We start from the raw sequence: 22,138 nt of genomic DNA, 5'->3' as shown, positions 1-22,138 counted from the left end.
CAGTTCAAGGCTAGGTAATAAGAAGCCTTGCGGCTTCTTACTAGATCTCCCGCAATGCTGGTTCTGGGAAAAGCCAGTTGCCATATAAGAAGTATGACTAACCTGACCCTATGATACTGTAAGGAAGCCCAAGTTAGCTACATGGAGTGAAAGATGCCTGGTCAGGGGTGCTTGGGTGGCTCATTTGGTTAAGTGTCCGACTTCAGCTCAGGTTGTTATCCTCACGGCTCATGAGTTCTAGCCCCACATTGGGCTCTGTGCTGACAGCTCAGAGCCTGGAGCCTGCTTCCAATTCTTTGTCTCCCTGTCTCTCTGCCCGCCCCCCACCAAAACTGGCTCTCTCTCAAGAATACAAATGAGAAAAAAAAAATAAAACAAACAAAAAAGATGCCTGGCCAGCTCCCAGGTGCCACAATTGAGGAAAAAAAGCCATTCTGGACATTCTAGCTACATCAGATACCATGTAGAGAACAGTATAACCCAGCAGACAGAGAGGAATAAGACCTTAGGCATATAGTACCAATATAGCCATGTGGCAGTCAGCCTCCAAGATGGTTCCAAAGGATCCCTCCCTGTTGTGTAGTTCCTTCTCATATTATACCAGGATTAGTCTGTGTGACCAATAACATGTGGTAGAAGTGATGATACATCGCTTCTGATATCAGGTTATAGAATATATATACCATGGTGTCTGTCTTAGGTGCTCTACCTCTTAGATGAATGACTTGCTTGGGGGAAAAATAGTTGCCAGGTTGTAAGGACACTTGGGGAGCCAGAGGCGATGCCCCATGTGGCGAGGACTTGGAAATCCCTGGGCAATAAGGAGGAAGGAACTGGGGCCTGCCAACCCTCACAAGAGTGGCCTTAGAGGTAGACTGTCCAGTCAGTTGACGGCTCAACTACAACCTCATGAGAACTCTGAGCAGAACCACCTTAGCTAAGCCACTCCTGGATTTCTGACCCAGAGAAATTGTGAGATAACAAATGTTTGCTGGTTTTGGCTGCTAAGTTGTAGGGTAATCTGTTGCACAATAATACAAAATAAATGTAAGACATTGCAACCATCTCCAGTTGTTTATTTCCCCACATTCCCCAATGTACTGAGGATTATGAGTATTACTAACTATTCACATTTACAAATTTGGCAGGCAAAAAAAATTTCCTTTAATACTGAGATTTTACTATTAATGAGTATATTTTCTTGTTTACCAAAATTCACATAACTTTTCTTGTGAATTTATGTCTTTTGCCTTTTCTTTTGAGTTATTCACCTTACTGGTGTGTTAAAACAACACCAATTGCTAGTTACACAGATTGCAACTTTTTTTCCAGTTTGTTATTCACCGTTTATCTTTATTTATGGTGTGCTTTCTGATCTTAAATTTAATGAAGTCAAATTTGTCAACCTCGTCTTTTATGGCCAATATGTTTTGTTATCATTCAGAATATTTTTACAGACCTATTGTTTGAACCCTCAATAGATATGATTTCCTATTGTGTGTGAAGTAAATATTTACCTTCTTCCTCAAATGGACAAATGTATCATCACACAATGCTTTAGAGATTCATGGCTTAAATGTAGGCAGACTATGGCTTGCTGCCATAGTTTAAATAAAGTTTTACTGGAACACAGCCATACTCATTCATTTACATGTTAAATTTACATCAAAGTTTTACATTTACATTACATTTGCATCAAAGTTAACAAAGTTTAGGCAAAGGAAAAAATATGGGGTTGGAGTGTTTCAAAGTCTTTGCATTTTCTAAATGCAAGCAGGGATTACAGAATAACAAGGGCTCTAGAATCTACCTAAGTTACATTATATAAATTTTGTTCAACAGCCATGATAGAAGGTTCAAAACAGAGCCAAGCAGCTATCAAGGCTGATCAAGATGAGGTAAAAACAGACTGGCTAAGGCAGTAGTAGGTCCTTTTATCCAAAGCCTGGCTTCTGGTAAAGGATAAAGTTTCAGGGCTTCAGTGGATGAAGGATGAGGAATAGGTCAATAAATTATAATTAGCAGTCCACATTAAAACTATGGCATGCTTGGGGCGCCTGGGTGGCGCAGTCGGTTAAGCGTCCGACTTCAGCCAGGTCACGATCTCGCGGTCCGTGAGTTCGAGCCCCGCGTCGGGCTCTGGGCTGATGGCTCAGAGCCTGGAGCCTGTTTCCGGTTCTGTGTCTCCCTCTCTCTCTGCCCCTCCCCCGTTCATGCTCTGTCTCTCTCTGTCCCAAAAAATAAATAAATGTTGAAAAAAAAATTTTATAAAACTATGGCATGCTTTCTTAGTTGAGTGATAAATTGGTATAAATAAAACAAAGAATACGAAGATGAGGTTGAAGAAAAGAAACTAACTGATGATAATGGCTCTTTCTTGGTATTGGGGCTTATTGGTCATGTAACTATGCTTCTTTATTATATTCTGTATTGTCCAGTTTTTCTATAAAAAGGAAACTTAGGTGAAATAAAATTGGTCACAAAGGAAAAAGAAAGGGAGAGAGAATGAAGGAGGGAAAAAAAGAAGAGATGAAATTAAGTAGTGACCTGGTTACTTTAAAATAAATCAAGGCAATTTATAATTTATGCACAAGGTGGAAACTCTGGAAACTCTGTAATTTCAAACTTGTAAATATACTGAATTTGAAACATTACTTTTGATGTTTTTTTTCTTGTTCCTTTTTCTTTTTCAATATAGCAGTATTTAAAAATAGCACAAGCAGCATTCTGGAAATACTCCAATAAACACAGATTTATTCTAGAAACCTTAGCAAATCTAAACCCAAGAGGAAAAGGAAAAAAACCTTTTCCTAATTTGCTAAGATCATTAGATTTTGATAAATGTTTTGTTTGTATATATGATAATTTTCTTGCTTATCAGGTTTACTTTTGGGTGAGCTTTTGCCAATCAACTAACAAAAGTATGACTACAACATACTATCCCATTCAGAGAAACTAGCTTCTTCAAAAGCAATTTCTCATTGTCCCCTATGTCACACACGTGATTTCCCCGACGCTCTTGACACTGCAGTAGTGAAGAGAGAAGGCATTATTTCTGCTCTCCAAATTTATTTTACTTCATGTGCTCCCTGCATGAGCCTCCTGGCAAATTTTATTTGTTTAATTTAGAAATAGGCAGAGCAGTACCACGAGCCAAGAGGAACTCAGTAAACCCTGTCTGCTATAGCAATGTTTAAATTAGACAAGGGAAAAGACTGCTGAGCTTAATTTGATTAAATAAAGGGGGGTTTGATGTCAACCACGGTGAATTTAGTACACACTTCTTTAAAAAAATAGGTATTTTCTTGTAAATGTTTTCATAAGAAACAAGATAAAATGTATTTGATCAGTTTCCATCAGTCCATTTTATTCATACTCCTTGGCAGGCTTTGGGATATGCTGGGAAATTCTAATGATGCGTCTGTTATCAGAGAACTACACTGTATCTATATCAACTGGATTATCAGTAAAAACAACCTAAATATCTACTCTATTCTTTTTCTTGCTGAGTCTACTTAAAAAGAGACTAAAAAACAAACAAACAAACAAAATCCTGTATCCAAATGGACCCAGAATGAAAAGGTTGAAAAAAAAAAGAACTTCAGTCAAGGTAATATAGAGAGAAATGATCTGAGCCCAAGAATAGAGGGACAGAATGTACAAACATTTTTTAAATTTATTTTCTAAATACTTATATTTAGAAAAAAAGCACTTTTCATCTTAATGATTTTTCTTAATTTTGCATTTTCCCCCCAGAATATATGCAATGGGATGGCACCATTTCCATTTATTCTGATGAGCAAGTAAAAAATTATGATATAAAAGAACTTATCAATAAACAGGTCTGGACTATGTGAACCTAGGTTCTGTAGTTTTTATATCTTGAAAGCTGTTAACAAGGCAGGTTAATTTCTTTTTTTTTGCCTCTCTCTCTCATTCCCTCCCTTCCTTCTTTCCCTTTCTTCCTCCTTCTCTCTTTTCCATGAAACTTTGTATGTACTTTTTGAATATATAGTACAAGTACAAAATTGATAAAGATACAAAAGGTTATACAGTTAATAGTATTCCTGCTACCTTGTACTCCCAGTCTCTCTGAGCCTCCACAGAACTTTTCTTAGGTCCGAATACAGCCTGCTAGAGATGTTCTATGTTTACATAAGCATATACATGTGTGTACGTATTCCCTCTATATAAATGGCAGTATACTCTAATGTTTTCACCTTACTTTATTCACTTAAGAATTTGATATTTCTACATATAAGTTTAACTCATATAAAGCCCTCTTTAAAAACTAGCTATTTAGTCTCCATACTATTCCATTTTATAGATATACTATAATTCATTTAACTGGTTCTTGACTGAGAGGCATTTAGGTAGATTCCAATCACCCCTGCAATGACCTGCAAAGAAAATTCTCATGTACTACAAGCAACTAATGACTGGACAGTGCATAAGCTATTTTTAGGTGTTAACATAACTTTAGTTCATCTTATCTAAACAGAATAGTAGTTTCAAAGGTCCATGAAGAAAAAACAATACTAATTCTTCAGCTACAATCAAAGGTTATTTTAAAGTCAACAAAGATGCATTTATACCTAGAAAGAATTCTATACCATATTAGCTCTTATACTGAAGGTGAAAATGCAATGAAAAACTTCTAAAAATTAACTTTCAATCACTAACATCCAATTACTGTTAATGCTATGAAAACTACCAGTTGACAATTATAAACTTATCCTCCTCTCTTCAGCTAACTTTAAATTTTGTCCTACAGAAAACCAGACTAGAAAGAACTTGGAACCTATATGGATTTGGTTTTCAAATAAAAATAGGAAGTCCTTTAAAAAGGGGACAATCAGCAATATAACTTCATTGAAAACCAAATGTACATAATTAGAGGAATTTAGTTTTTTATTATTTACTTTTAAGTAAACTGTACATCCAACATGGGGCTCAAACTTACAACCCCAAGATCAAGAGTCACACGCTCTACCAAATGAGTCAGCCAGGTGCCCCTAGGGGAACTTATTTTTAAAAGGAGGTACTAGCTCCTTAAAGAAACCAATTCCTTATCAACAGCTGGATGAATGCTATTAGTGTTTTCCCATTTTCCTGTTTTAATGCCGTAGTTCCACCTTCCTCCAATTTCCTGATAATGGTTTAGTGGAATTCTGATCCCAAGACAAACTGAAATAAAAAATAAGATAAAAAACAAAACATTTTTTTTTTTGTTTTTAGTGATTATTTATTTTTGAGAGAGAGAGAGAGAGAGAGAGAGAGAGAAACAAAGCATGAGCAAGGGAGGGGTAGAGACAGAGAGGGAGCCACAGAATCCAAAGCAGGCTCCAGGCTCTGAGCTGTCAGTACAGAGCCCAACGTGGGGCTTGAACCCATGACCTGAGCTGAAGTCAGATGCTTAACTGACTGAGCCACCCAGGTGTCCCTCTTTTTTTTTAAGTTAAGAAAATTTACTTTTACAAACCCTTGTGTAGAGGGCTTTCAATAGAACGCAGCTAGGGAGCTGCTTTGCTATGTAGGAAACCTGGACCCAGAAGCAGGTCACCTACGAATGGTTTAGCACCAGGTTCCCCACCAAAGTGCAATGCGTGAGGGGTGAGGGGTGGTCCCCTCTCCAGCCGACCCGTTTCCTGACCTAGGGGCTCTCTGTACCCCACCGGTCCTGACCCCAGGCTGTATTGCTCCATCTGGGTGGGATTCTGACATAGACACATTTAATCATAATCCCACAGATGGCAGCTTTGTCCCATTGGCTCCTCAGCCAAGCACTCAACAATTTTTAATAAAACAGCTTCAGAAGAACACTATATCACCCCAGTGCTAAAAACTGGACTCCAATAGTAGTAGTATTCCACAGTCAGCAGTGCTATCAGATCAGCTACAACAACAAGGCTGCAGTGGCCTGAGAGATGTACCTTAGTCCCCTTCCTCTTTCTGGTGAATTTATTTTCCTGGCATCCTAGTCTCCTCCTGGAATTAGAGCTCAGCCTTGAAATCCCAGTGTGAGATAGGAATGTAGCCTCACCAACTGTGATGATATGTCAAGGCACTGTTCTAAGTGCCAATGCAAGAGACAAAAATCCCTTTTCTTATAGAGGATGAATGCCTGACACAGTTGGCCGGTATTTGTCCTTCAAATTCTTCACTATTCTGCCCTATACACTTTGGAATATCTTGACAATCTCTCTGGTGTTCCCTCCTGGCAGACAATTGCTGAGATGTGCCAGGTTTATGAACCCCCTAGGTATAGCTCCTTATTTACCTACCTGAACCTCTGTTATCAGCCTAAACTGCTCTATTAAGCAGACCAAGTGCCAAGTTTTTGTCATTCACCATCTGATTTGCTTTGTTGTATGTGAGTCATGGATGAAGTGATGTCTTTGGGAAGACTGCTTAGAGTTGAGTTTTAAGTGTTGCTTCAAGTATGATTTTATCTTAAGACTGTCTAATAGGGTAGCCACTAGCCACATGTGGCTATTGAGCACCTAAAAGTGGCTGGTTGAAAATGGTGTGTGCTTCAAGTGTAAAATACACTTGAATTTCAAAGAATCAGTATAAAGAGAAAGAAAAAGAGAAAGAAGTCTCAATAATTTTGAAAAGTATCGAATTAAACTTGAAGTGTCAATATATCTTTGCTAAATAAAATAGATTATTAAAATTAATTTTAGCTGTTTCTTACTTTTTAAAATGTGGCTACTAGATAATTTTAAATTACATGTCATTTGCATTGTATTTCTATTGAATTGTGCCCCTTTAGAACATTTAGCTAACGGCAGCAACAATAGAGTCATTAGTTTGAGAGATCTGCTTGCCTATCTACCTATCATAAGAATACCTAAAAATGAAAGTTCTTTGCAGAAAAACTGCCAGCTAATAAATGTTGAAGGAATACTAAATACATAAGATCAACACCATTTTGCAATCCCCAACAGAATAACTCATTAAGTAAGCATCATCAATGGATGCTAAAACCATTAACAAAAGTTTGCTGTTCATCCAGTGACAAAATGACACCCTACAGATTATTTACAAATTGCAAAGACAAGATCCAGTGGTTCTTACTTTAACAAATGATCGAACTTAGCATATGAACAGTGCTACAACCTGACGTTACATAAACCTTGATACATGAGGTAAACGTTACTCACAAAGCATTTTGCCCCAATGTTTGTGAACATTTTCAAACATACAGAAACAAAGAAGAAATTTTATGATGAAAATCTATACTCATATCATATAACATTGTACTCATTTACTTTATCACATTATCTACCTCCTTATCCACTTTATTTTGATGCATTTCAAAGTACATTGTAGACATTACTACATGCCCTCTCTAAATAATCTATGAAGTATTCTTGCCAAAAATGTTTAATTTGAATCTAATCAAGCCTCTAATCCTAACTTGTAGTTTACAGGAAATACAGGCACTAGAGAGGAATAATTTAATTGACCCTAAGAGGAAAGAGAAAAATGCAGAATATGGGACATTCTGTAAGGTTAGAGAGTTTAAAAAGTTTATGTTATGAAAAAAAAAAAAAGTTTGAGTGACCAGACTTAAGAGTCTAAAGAGATATGACAAATTCCAATTTGTCAACCTAAATCAGATACTATTTGATTAAAAAAAAAAGACATTCTTGCAACTAGAGAAATAGGAATATAAACTAGATGTTTGTATCTATTATATAACTATAGGGGCTGTGGTTATTCAGGCGATTATTCTTTTATTCAGGAGAGGAATGCTGAAGAGAAGGACAGGTGTATACATGCATATACATAAATAGATTTTTAAATTTATTCATTTATTTTACAGGGATAAAGCAAATACAGCAAAATGTTAACAATTATTGTATCTAAAAAGAGGGTAAACAGGTGTTCACTGTGTTGGTCTTTCAACTTTTCTGTACATCTGAAACATTTCAAAATAGAAACTGGGGGAGGGTAGATAAAAAAAAAAAATCCATTGCAGAGATGTTGATATGGTCTGTCTATTTTGTCCTGCCTGGGCCTTTCAGATCAGGAATGTGATCTTTAAAAAAACAAAAACAAAAAACTTACCACTCACATACACATAAATATGTTTTGCAACAGTATTTCTACTTCAGAGTCAATACTATTATTAGCTAAGTCTTCAATATGCAATATTCCAACTGATGATTTAACCTATAATAAGCAATGGCTTTAATGCTGTGCTATTACAGAATACAGCTCAATCACAAGGCTAACCTTGAGATCAGGCTCGCTGCCACCAGTCTGTGTAGTGTGTAGATTGATACAGGCTGTCATACAACATCAGACTCTATATACCATTTGTTAAGGGTATCCTACAACAGATCTTGCCTACTCCTGGCAACTTCAGACATAAAGGTTCTCGCGATCTTTTTTCCTTCAGATTTCATTCTACTTTCCAACCTATTGCTGCTGCCAAAGTCATCAGGGCAGTTTCAATCTAAAGTCCAAAGACATGCTCATCATCCAGGTAATTAGAAATAGAAGATCATTAGCAGAGATCACTGGATACAGTATAGAATAAACTAAATAAAAGTATGAAATTAACATTATTAACTAAAGTAACATTTAGAAAAAAAATAGATATGGAATCTTATGTGTGAACCTATAGTTGAAAAAAGAAATCAGCCACTGCTGCTTTCAAACTATGGTTAGAAAAAGCATATAACCTGGAAACAAAGAGGTGCCTTGGAGGAAGGAGTGAAAAGGACTAGTATTAGACACTAAACTAAAAACTGATATAATCAGGGCTTAGGTTTTACAGTTTAGAAGGAAAAAGGAACAACAGGAAAGTATGAAACTACCTTAGTGAAGACAAGTCAGCATACAAATTTAAAAAAGTAATTAATTATAGTCTTGTTTCAGATGCAATAAAATAAGGAAATGATATTTACCAGGGTTTGTCTTCTCAAGTTGATACCATCGGTAAAATGCTCTTTTCTTCTGTTCGCTCAGGTCTGATCCCTGCTGCAACAGCCAATGAGAGATCCGGCTCTGACTGATCCCTGTGTAGAAAGAGAAACAGCTGTTGCGGGTACTGAAATTACAGGGAAGCTGAGGGCTATGTCGGTCCTGGGTTAGTGGGTGCTTTATTCTCTGTGTTACTCTATAAGGAAGCAACTCGAGCAAACTCTCTCCTGATAAGACTTCTTTGTAAAGGCTGACTGCCCGCCCTGGCTAGAATATACTCAGCAATGATCTACTAGAGGTGAAAGCATTTTATTAACTGAGACTTGAAAGTGGTCTCTAAAATTAATCTATAAGCTAGGTTCATGTGAGATAAATGAAGAGATTCCTAATTAATAGTTATATGTCAGAAGTCTATTAGATTTGTGCTCCTTCTATCACCACCTATACCCCAATCCTGGTTGAGAATATTAGAACTTTTACCTGATACTGAGAAGAAAAAAAAAAAAAAATGAAGCCAGCAAGTTTTGCTATTCATTACAAATACTGATGAAAAAGATTTAGGGACTGAGAAAGGAGAGGTCATGAAAACCTTTTCAATAAGGTTTCTGGCTTATTTGTTAATTTACATAGGTGTTTTCAGACGTGTTACTATTAGTACAGGTAATGAAGAATTGAAAGAATTTTAGAATTAAGCTGCAGGATGACCTCTTAAGAAATCTCAAGAGGTAAAGACATTCTTCTAAGACACAGACTTATAACAGTAAAAAAACTGAATAGAATATAAAGCAGTAGTTTTCAACTACCTCCAAAAAGTTCTTGACAGCAATTAATTAGAAATGTGAAAAACGTCCACATCTGAAAGTAAAAACACATGTCTAAAACTTACTAGTATGAGAATCATGCTTCTTCTGGTCATTGTAGCTATTCCAAAATGAATAATTCAATATACAACTGGCAAAAGCAAAGAATAATAGGAAAGATAAAACTCTCTTATACACTCATAAGGCATCTTCCAGAAGACCCTTCAGTTCTCACAGAGGGTTAACAGTATCTAAATTCTCCCAAGGAATTACTCATGGTAACTGGATAGTACGGAATGCCACCTGTGCCAACACCTGTTTAAAACCATAATGCACAATAGGAAGGGTGCTATCATGGAAGTAATCACACCTCCTAACATGAGAAGAAGCTGGAGGTCTGGTGATCACATTTAACTCATTAAAAGCAAGCCCCTGGAGTTTCATACTTTAAAAACCAATGTTAATAGAATATTTCAGGAAACCAGGGAAAGGAGATTTGTTAAAAGAAAGGTTGAGGTTCGAAGAAAATTTCTCTGATTGGAAATACCCTTCACTTTCAAGGGTGAAAGTCAAATAGGTTCTAAAACCTAAGTGATTACATTATCAAGTAATTCACAGTAGTTTTCCAGTGGACTGAAGATGTATGTGATGCAGGTGTTGGCAGCTAGCACTGTATGCTTGTTCTAAGAGAATGCAAATTATTCTGGATAATTAAATTGGCTGTGTTTAGCAATGCTTTCACCAAAAGTCTAGTTTCAGATATTATACTACCTTTTACACTACTTTTAAACAAGATGAAAAAAACAACCATTTCCCACTATGAAATCAAAATTGGTTTTCAGGTCATAAAACGAAAATATTTAATATGGATTCTTCATATTGGCACCATACTACTCGAAACCAGAGGTAATTTGAGAAAAATCTGTTGAGAAAATAAAAAAAAGAATATACAGAGATTCTGAAACTTTCAGTATTAAATCTGCACACAGATCACAGAGCCAGTAGATATTGGAACTGTCCAGGTTCTGGTGGTGCTGTAGTGGAGGAAGAGGGAAAAAGCCCATCAAAGGAGATTAAATTATGATCTAGTCACATAATAAAATATTGGGCAGACTTTTTTTTTTTAATGTTTGTTTATTTTTGAGAGAGAAAAAAAGAGAGAGACAGAGCATGAGTCAGGAAGGGGCAGAGAGAGCCAGAGACACAGAATCCAAAGCAGTCTCCAGGCTCGGAGCTGTGAGCACAGAGCCCGACATGGGGCTCAAACTCACGAACTGCAAGATCATGACCTGAGCTGAAGTTGGTGCTTAACTGACTGAGTCACCCAGGCACCCCTGGGCAGACTTCTAAAAATATTCAAAAACAGCCATCAAAAACAAATAATAACAAACCAAACAAAAAGGCATCAATACCAAATGGCTGGCAACAACGTACAATATATGGAACTCTCATACTGCTGATGGAAGGGTAAGAAGTCAGGGCCACTTTGGAAAACAACTGGGCAGTATCTACTAAAGGTGAATAAATGCATACCGCATGACCTAGTAATTTCTTTCCTTGATATACAGCAATTTGTACATACTCAAATAGAAGCGTGTGCAAAAGGCATGTACATCTTGTACATGTACAGACCCACAGGAGCATTTATTCATAATGATCCCCAATCTGAAACAACTCAAATGCCTATCAACAGGAGAATACATAAAAATAATGATTTATACATTCAACTAGAGACTACCATACCAAATAGCAAAAGGATACACAAACCACTGCTATATGCAACCATATGAATAAATCTCACAAAAATAATATAGGCCAAAAAAAGTTAGATGCACATAAAAAAGTCACACACAACTATATGACTCAATGCATATACAGCTAAAAAACAGACACAATTTATCTATATGGGTGGCAATCAGAATAGTGGTTACCTACAGTTAGGAGAGGCCGTATAAAGAAGGGTTATGTAGTGATTGGCATCATTACTGATCTTGATCTGGGTGACAGTTATATGTGTATATTCACTTTACAGAAATCATTAAGCTAGACACTTTTTACTGAATATTTCAATTAAAAAAAAGTTTGTCCCAAACATTTTCAAAATTGTAGGCAATGTTTAAAAGAATACATTGATATGTAACAATCCGGAAAGATGCCCAAGAATAAATGAAAAAGTACATAGTTTTATGAATATATTTTTACATAATCTACATTGTTTTGTGAAGTAACAAAACCTTATATATAGAAAGATACACAATAGGAATTCAGAGTGGCATATTTTTCATACATTGTATACCTCTACATTATTTTCTTAATCTTTCTACAAATATGTATTAGTTTATTTTATATTTAGCCTTTCCTTATAAACACTACATACTTTGTTGGTTGCTTTAAAAACACTGTAATGATGCTAAACAACAAAGATGTGCAAAAAGAAGTTAATTTCAACCTTCCCTCACCAATTCCACTGAGGTAAGTAATGTTAACTGTTAATTTATGTTGTTCCACAATTTTCTCCATTTCTCCAATTTCTCCATAATAATTACATTTATTAATTTATAAAACAAAAGAAGATAATAAAGAATATCCTCCTGTCTAGTCTTTTATGTGTGCAGATAATAAACAAAGAGCTTCTTCCCTGTAAATTTAATTCGTTTTCATATACTAAATACAGAAAACAAAGTAATAAAGCAAGTAGTTTTTTCCAGAAGAGGTACTACAAAAGCTGAGTATGTACAATAACACATTTCACAGTCATTTTTCTTGGTTAGCAGCTTGCTGATAGGTGAGGTTCCTCTAACATGCATCCTTCTGTGGCTGGTCCATGCCTTTGGTCCATGGTTCAGTTGAGTTGGTCCATGCTTCAACTGAGGTAGGTGTCAGAAAGCCCTGCTGCTTTTGTCTGCTTTGGTACTCCTTCTTGGGAGAAAAACTCCCTAACTCCCCTCCCACTGCTGAAAAAAATAAAAAGTCATTCTCCACATGTTTTAGCTCCTCATAACCCCTTCTCCACCTTTCACAGGGCAGAAGAAAGGAAAAATTTACATATAACTTTCATACACTCAGAGACTACAACTAACCCCCATTAATTTCTTTCCAATAAGAAAGTGATGGATCACAAAGGACAAAAAAATGCCAGTCTCATGCACATTCTTTTCTGAGCTTCAGCTTTGTCACGCTCCTTCCAGTTCCTCAAATGCCACGCTCCCTTCCACTAGAGGGCTCTCTACCACAACCCAATCTGGTCAAAATCCCTAATGCTACAATTTAAATGTTCTCTCTTCCTTCCGCTTCCTGTGGAAAGCCACAACTACTGACCACTCCCATCATCTTCATCTTTGAAATGCCAGATACAACTGCCCAGTGCGAGTTTTCAGTCAGCTTCAGGGACTGCTTTGCTAGCTCCTTAAATGCTAGTGTCCCAAGGGTTCCATCTCTAAGAATCTTCTCTTACTCTACACACTCTTCCTTTGGTCATCTCAACTGTCAATAATCGTGATGTTAAAATTCTAAGTGTCGATGACTTCCAGAGCACCAGACTGTTATTTCAACCATCTGCTAGATAGTTTCATGAAATTTTGCCACAGGTATTCAATATCCTTAATTTAATTCATTATCCTCCTCCTTTAAATCTGCTCTTCTTCTGTGCCCCCCCCACATCTCAATTTTACCTACCATTCTATTCTTTCCTCCAAATCTCACATGCTTACTATATCCAATCACTTCTTAAAATTCTCTTTATGTTCTCTCTAATTCTCATGTCTGCAGTTTGGAATCTCACCCCCTTTTGCCTGGAGAAATGAAATAACTTTGATACAAGAACAAGCCATCTAAGATCCACAAAGTACAAAATCCTCATGATCAGATCTTTTTTATTACAAGATCATTGCACAGTTGAAAAAGTAAAATGTGATTCTTCAAGTAATTTTCTACCTGGGAACTGCAGTCATCTCTATAATTTACCTTCCACAGTGTAACCAGAGTTGTAGCTCAAAAGTTTTAAGTTAAAACACATTCTCCATAGGGGCGCCTGGGTGGCTGAGTCAGTTAAGCATCCGACTTCAGCTCAGGTCATGATCTCACAGTTTGTGAGTTCGAGCCCCACGTCGGGCTCTGTGCTGACAGCTCAGAGCCTGGAACCTGCTTCAGATTCTGTGTCGCCCCCTCTCTCTGCCCCTTCCCTGCTCATGCTCTGTGTCTCTCTGTCTCTCAATAGTAAATAAACGTTAACAAAAATAAAATAAAAAACACATTCTCCATAAAAATAATTCACTAACATGCAGAAAAAAGTCCATCCTCCATCTCAACTTATCTCTTATTCCCTATCCTAGAAATATCCTTGTTTATTTGGCATGAAACCTTCCAGACTCTTTCCTATGCACTTATGTCTTTTAAGACATAAACATGTATCTGTATACATATATAGTTTTTTAGAAAAAACCCACACATTTGTAGTTATTCTATACGTAATAAGTAATGTTTCGCACATAATGCCTTGGAATTTTCTCATGTAGTACATAATGAATTTTTATCATTCTAATGGCTATGTAATATTCTACACCACAATCCACCTACATATCTACCTGTTATTGAACATTTCAGTTGTTGCTAATGGTTTAATTATACATGATATATACATGACATACATTATATATATATATATATATATATATATATATATGCACACACACACATATACACACACACATGATACAGGATAATTATGGTTTAATTACACATGATGATGAAATAAGCACTCTATGCATATCTCTGTGCATATGAATGGATATTTTAGAAGAGAGTCACAAGAATGGAATTTTTGATTCATAGTATATGAGCATTTAAGTTTGTGACAATACCGAAGAGGATTGTACCACATTTTATACTCTAACCAAGTGATGAGAATGTCTCCTTACATTCTCACGATTATTGAATACTATAAAACTTATTTTTGAAAGTCTTTCATTTTGAAATACATGCTCATTATAAAAAAAATTATAAGCAATTCAAAAGGAAAAAAAATAAGAGGAAAACTAATTAAAAAAACAAAACAAAACACAGGAGCACCTGGGTGGCTCAGTCAGTTAAGTGTCCAACTTGTCCAACTCTTGATTTTGGCTCAGGTAATAATCTCATGGTTCGTGAGATCAAGCCCCATGTTGGGCTCTGTGCAGACAGTGCAGAGCCTATTTGGGATTCTTTCTTTCCCTCTCTCTCTCTCTCTCTCTGCCCCTCCCCTGGTCATGCAGTGCACTCTCTCTCTCTCAAAATAAATAAATAAATAAATAAATAAATAAATAAATAAAAACATACACATCTAAAACAAAACCAAAACCCCCAAAACCCCCCACCCCCACATGCATCCAAATTCTCACCACTAAAATATAACTATACTCATAACAAGATCATCCCAAGCATATGTAGACATAGGATAGGCAGAATTACTAAAATGACATACTACAGACAAAATTTAAAAAAATAAAAACATAAAATTCAGTCTGATTTAGATGTAAGAAAAAAATTTTTAATAAACTAGAGTGTAAATAAAGATCAATTCAACTTTAGTAAATGCTTCTGTGAATTTAGCAAATTCAAATAAGATACCTAAAAAAATGCATTAAAACAAGAAAAAGGATTATACAAAAGCACTGGGAGGCTGGAAGCATTACTTTCTGACTTCTGGCCAGAATGTAATGGCTCCTGGCTAAAAAGCTGAGGAATTAGTAGGCTGTGGTGGCCAGGCTCTAAAATGACCCCTAATAATCCTCTTTGTCTTCCTCCTTTTGTGTAATCCCCTCCAACACTGCTTGAGGGTTGGTTTATGCAACTAACAGACTATGGCAGAAATGACAGTCTGCGACTTCTGTGCTAGGTCACAAATGACATTACAGTTTCTGCCTTGCTCTGAAAGTTGGTTCTGAGGGAAGCTAGTTGCCATGCTGTGAGACCACTCAACCAGACCTATGGATAAACTTATATGGCAAAAAACGGAGTCATTCTATTAACAGCTATGCAAGTGAATCACCCTGGAAGGGAGTCCTCTGGTCTTAGTTAAGACTCCCAATGACTGCTACCTCCTGAGAACACCCTGAACCAGAAAGATCTAAGCTGCTCTTGGACTCTTGACCCAGAGAAACTGAGACAATAAATATTTAGGTTTCAAGTTGTTAAGATCTGATATTCTTTTTTTTTTTTTAATGTTTATTTATTTTAAGAGAAAGAGTGTGAGCAGGGGAGGGGCAGAGAGAGAGAGGAAGAGAGAGAGAATCCCAAGCAGGCCCTGCACTGTCTGCACAGAGCCCAGTGTGGGGCTCAGTCTCCTGAACCATGAGATCATGACCTCAAGCCTAAATCAAGAGTTGGATGCTTAACCAACTGAGCCACCCAGGCACCCCTAGATCTTATGTTATTTCTTATGCAGCAATAGATAACTCATATGCATACATATACTATACTTTCCCCATCTCTCTCCCTGGCCTTTATACCCCACTCCTGATATTTGGAATATATTTTTGCATAGTTAACATTTGTAATCTGTTCTAGATTCATAATTCCCATAGTTGTTTACTCAAAGTTCTAAATTTGAATGGATTCAAGATTTACCATACAGTTCCCCAGGTTTTCCACTCTATACATTTTTTGTTTTTAATTGAAACATATTTTACCTACAGTAAAGTACACTACTCTTAAATATATATTTCAATGACTTTTGACTGTGTATACACACATATGACCATTGCTCAAATTAGTATAATAGATTATTTTCATGCTCCCTAAAAGACCCTTCTTGTGCCTTTCCAGTTAATCCCAAATTCTACATTTTCAATTTAATTTTTGGCAATATTTCTTCATCAAGAAGTTTTTATTACTGCAGGTTTATCGATGCTATTCTTCCCAGTCCTTGTATGCTTATGTTTGTCTTCCATGTTTATTTTTTGAGGACAACACTACAAGGGAAATAATATTGGGGGGATTAGGGTTTCCTTCGAAATCTGTTTGGCTGGAGTGATGTCAATGGGAATGGCAGAGTAAGGGCCTCTGAAAAGCCAGTCCTTCATAAATGCAACAAGAGCAAAAGCAGCTCTACCATAAAAATACTGGCAAAAATTATTAGAATCAGTGTTTTCAGAACTCTGGAAATTAACAAAAGGCTTGCAACAATCCAAGGAGTACTTATTCAAGAAAAAATGCTAAATTTTAATAAGAGATGTTTGACATTTTAACCAGACCTACACCCATTCCCATCATCCCAGCAGCACAGTAGACTTGAAAACCAATATTCCTGCAATCACAGTGGAAACCAGGTGTAGCCTAGTAGCCACTGGAGGGAGTAAAACAGGTTTGGAGTTCTCTAAAACACCATTCAAAGAGAACTGTCATTATTTGACCTGTCAATTCTCTGCCAACTCCCATGTGCAAGTCTTGTCCTTATTGATTCAGACCTCATTCAGGGTGAATAGCCTCTTCCCTGGGAGGGGAGAAGAAGGGTGGTGGTTTGTTGAAAACAATCAGAGGCAGTCATTTAACAACACCATTAATATTAACTGAGGTAATGACAACAGTTGGGGCAAACAGGCAGTTAATCAAAATATTTAAAAAGCTGAGGAATGAGATGTCTATGAGTATCTCTGAAAAGCTTTGACAGGGGCACTTGTAAAGCATGCAACTCTTGATCTCAGGGTTATGACTTTGAGCCCCATACTGGGCATGGGCCTACTTAAAAAAAAAAATGCTTTGACATATTTTTGGCCTTTTAGGTCAGGTGCATGTGTAGGGCTGTGTATATGCCTAGGTCCATGTGCATGATCAGAGTAACGTACATGTGAAACTCCTAAGCTCTCACTTTTGGCTGACCTTGAGGCATGGTGTAAAGAGAAAGTGAAGGCAAAGGCAGAATTATGAAATGCCTATCTGAGCATTAAAAGCATACCACAATACACATTCAGAGCCCCTCTACAAAGCTGGGAAACTTATTGTTCCAGACATTTAAGGAAATCTCTGTCCAATAATTAGCTGACAACTAAGCTAACAAGAAACTTCAGTAGCCACACACTGTATATAGGATTAGTTCAAGAAAGTCACTAAACAAAGAAAGACCAACAATATCAAACACTAATAACAACAAATCCAAGGGTAAGGAGGAATCTGATTTCCAGATTTCTACATTATTTAAGAAGTGCCCAATTTGAAAAATAAAATTTATAAACCATGCCAAGAAATAAGAAGTATGACATATGCATAGTAAAAAAAAGCCATCAATAAATGTCTTTGAAGAAATTTGTGGACTTACCAGACACAAATTTAAAATAGCTATTTTAAAGATATTCAAAGAAGCAGACAAAACATGTCTAAAGAACTAAAGGAAAGGGGCGCCTGGGTGGCGCAGTCGGTTAAGCGTCCGACTTCAGCCAGGTCACGATCTCGCGGTCCGTGAGTTCGAGCCCCGCGTCAGGCTCTGGGCTGATGGCTCAGAGCCTGGAGCCTGCTTCCGATTCTGTGTCTCCCTCTCTCTCTGCCCCTCCCCCGTTCATGCTCTGTCTCTCTCTGTCCCAAAAATAAATAAACGTTGAAAAAAAAATTAAAAAAAAAAAAAAAAGAACTAAAGGAAAGACTGAGAAAAATGCCTTATCAAACAAAACATCAATAAAGAGACAGGAATTATAAGAAAAAATCAAATAGAAATTTTGGAGTTGAAAAGTACAAAAAGTGAGAGGAAGAATTTACTAAAGAGGCTCAACATCAGAACTGGCAGGAGAAAACTAAAGACAGGTCAATTGAGATGATCTATTATGAGAAACAGAAAAGTAAAGAAAGAATATTTGAAAAAATAATGGCGAGTTTCCAAATTTTATAAGAAAACATTAATCTACACATCCAAGAAGCTCAGAAGTCTTTATGTAATGTAAATTTTGAGAGATCCACACGTAGACCATAAACTGTTGAAAATCAAAGACTAAGAAAATTTGAAAGCAGCAAGAGAAAAAAGTGACTCATTATGTACAAGGAATACTCAGTAAGATTAATAGCTGATTTCTCATTAGAAACAGTCAGTAGAGGCAGTAAGATGATATATTCAAAGTGCTGGGGAGAAAAAAAAGAATGTCAATCAAAAACTCTATATCCAGCAAAACTATCCTTCCAAAATGAAAGAGACATTAAGACACTATCAAACTCTGGGGTGCCTGGGTGGCTCACTCAGTTAAGCATCTGACTTCGGCTCAGGTCATGATCTCACAGTTTGTGGGTTCAAGCCCCATGCTGGGGGCTGACAGCTCTCTGGTGACAGCTTGGAGCCTGAAGCCTGCTTCTGATTCTATCTCCCTCTCTCTCTGCTCCTCCCCCACTTGTGCTCTGTTTCTCTCTCTCAAAAATAAATAAACATTAAAAAAATTAAAAAAAAAAGAAAGACATTGTCAAACTGGATAGAATCTGCTGTCAGCTGACCTGACCTACAAGAAAAGCTAAGAGAATTATTTTGGATGAAATGAAAGGACACAAAATAGTAATACAAATACACAAAAAGAAATAAAGAGTGCCAGTAACTGCAATGATGAAGTAATGACAAAACACAGTATAAAAGTATTTTTTTGTTTGGAACTACTTTTATCCCTATTTGATTTCAAATTAGATAATGCAATAATTATAAATCAAAGTTGATAGGCACACAATGTGTAGCGTTTAATTTGTGTGACAATAATAGCACAAAGGAGAAGGAATGAAGCTATAAGGGAGTCAGGTTTTCTCTATTATTGAAATTAAGTGGCTATTAATCTGTACTAAGCTATTATAAATTAAATAATTATAATTACATAATTATAAGTTAATGGTAATCCTCAGGGCAACCACTAAGACAATAACTGAAAAAAAACATAGTAAAAGAAATGACAAGAGATTTAAACTGATATACTAGAAAATATCTATTTAACACAAAAGAAGGAAGTAACCAAGCAATAAGGGGAACAAAATAGACACAAGTCATGACAAACAAATAACAAAATGGCAGATGTAAATCCTACCTCATTATAATTATATTAAATTTAAATGGATTAAGCACCCCAATAAAAAAAGCAGAGACTGGCAGAATGGATGAAATAAAAACATGATCCAACTGTATACTGTCTATAAGAAATACATTTTAGATTCAAAGACATGAAGAAGTTGAAAGTAAAAGAATGGTAAAAGATATACTATGTAAGCATAGGCAAATGAAAACCTGAGTGGCAATACTAATATCAGACAAAATAGACTTAAACAAAATTTGTAAGGAGGGACAAAAAAAGGACATTTTACAATGACAAAAGGGATAACACATGAGGGAAAAAAAAACAAAAACAAAAACACATACACACCAAACAGAATGCCAAAATACATGACACAAAAACTGACAGAATTGAAAGGAGAAATAGACAATTCAACAGTTATAGCTGGAGACTTCAATGCTCACTTTTAACAGTAGATAAAACAACCAGACAGAAGACTAATAAGAAAAAAGACATGAACATCATAAACCAACTAAACCTAATAAACGGCTTAAGAATGTTCCACTCAACAACAGTAGAACACGCATTCTTTTCAAGTGTATGTGGAACATTTTCTGGGACAGACATATGTTAGGCCACAAAACAAGTCTCAATAATTTTTAAATCATACAAAGTAGGCTCTCCAAACACAGCAGAATGAATTAGAAATCAATAACAGAAAATACTGGAAAATTCACAAACATATGGAAATTAAGAGTCCTAACCAATGAGTCAGAGAAGAAATGACAGATATTAGAAAATACCTTGAGATGATTAAAACACATACAGACACTCACAGACACACACACAAACACACAAAACATACCAAACATATGAGATGAAGATAAAGAAGTGCTCAGAGTGCTTAGAGAGAAATTTATTGCTGTGTCTCTACTGAAAAAAGAAAAAGAAAAAAAAAAAGACGAATCAATACTCTAGCCTTGTACCTTAAAAACTCTAGAAAAAGAGCAAACTTACTCCAAGGCAGGCAGAAGAAAGAAAATGAAATAATATAGAGGAGAAATAAATGAAGCACAAAATAGAAACATAATAGAGAAAACCAAAAAATAATACATTTGTTCTTTGAAACAGGCAAATAGGATTGAGAAACTTTTAGGTAGACTGACAAGCAAAATGAGGGAAGACTCAAAACTAAAATCAGGAATGAAAGAGAGGGCATTACTACTGACCTAACAGAAATAAAAAGGGAACAACAATATGCCAACAAATTATAAAACCTACACGAAATGACAAATTCCTAGAACAACCTACCAAATCTGATTCAAGAAGAAACAGAAAATCTGAACAGGTCTATAGCAAGTAAAGGTACTGAATTAGTAGTCAAAATCTTCCCACAAAGTCAGATGACTGCACTGGTAAATTCTACCAAGTGTTTCAAAACTAATTAACACACACATACACACACTCACTCTAATCCTTCACAAACTCAATTAGAAAAAGAAGGAAACACTTCCCAATTCATTCTGTAAGGCCAAAACCAGACAAAGACACTGCAAGAAAACTACAGATCAACATCCCTTATGAGTATAGATGTAAATATCCTCAACAAAATACTAGCAAACTGATTTCAACAACATATAAAAAGGATTTTATCCCATGACCAAGTGGGATTTATCTCAGGAAAGCTAGGTTCACTGAATATGTGAAAATCAATGTAATATACTGTAGTAGTAAATGACAAAATCCATGGGATTACTTTAATAGACAGGAAAAAGAATTTGACAAAACCCAACACACTTTTGTGATATAGAACACTGAATAAACCAAGAACAGAAGCAAACTTTCTTACCTTGATAGAGAACATCTATGAAAAATCCACAGCTGACATCATACTTAGTAGTTAAAGACTGAGAGCTTTGCCACTAAGATCAGCAACAACACAAGAAAGTTTGCTCTGGTTCCAGCCAGGACAACCATAAAACAAGTTAAAGAAATAAAAGGCATTCAGACTGGGAAGGAAAAAGGAAAATAACCTGTTTGCAGATGACAGGATGTTGAGTACTGAAGAATCTGAACGAATCCACATGAGCACATGCACACACACAAAACTATTAGAATTGTGTTCACCAAGGTTGCAGAACACAAAAATCAACATACAGAATTAAATTTTATTTCCATCCGCTAGCAATGACGCAAAAAAAAAAAAAAAATTCAAAAACTAATTCTGCGTACAATAGCATCAAAATGAATAAAATATTTAGGAATAAATCTAACAAAAATAATGCAAAACCTGTACAACAAAAACTACAAAATACTGTTGAAAAAAATTTAAGAATACCTAAGTAAATGGAAAGACATCTCATATTCATGGATTGGAGGATTTAATATCATTAAAATGACAACACTCAACAAATTGATCTA

At 36.0% G+C, this 22,138-nt stretch overlaps 1 protein-coding gene across 8 annotated transcripts in view; it reads right to left on the bottom strand.

Moving 5' to 3' along the window:
- The window catches only part of HMBOX1 (homeobox containing 1), a 196,402-nt gene that overhangs the window by 55,039 nt on the left and 119,225 nt on the right, over window positions 1-22,138 (bottom strand). For all 8 annotated transcript variants that reach the window (XM_030312693.2, XM_032592873.1, XM_032592874.1 and 5 more), the window contains one exon: window positions 8,922-9,032. In XM_030312693.2, the coding sequence (XP_030168553.1) occupies window positions 8,922-9,032 (111 nt within the window). The remainder of the gene's footprint in view (window positions 1-8,921; window positions 9,033-22,138) is intronic.

The sequence above is a fragment of the Lynx canadensis genome, chromosome B1, assembly GCF_007474595.2.
Source record: "Lynx canadensis isolate LIC74 chromosome B1, mLynCan4.pri.v2, whole genome shotgun sequence".
Taxonomy (NCBI): Eukaryota; Metazoa; Chordata; class Mammalia; order Carnivora; family Felidae; genus Lynx; species Lynx canadensis.
The sequence above is the reverse complement of the archived record's forward strand: the minus strand, read 5'-3'. Positions and strand labels throughout refer to the sequence as shown.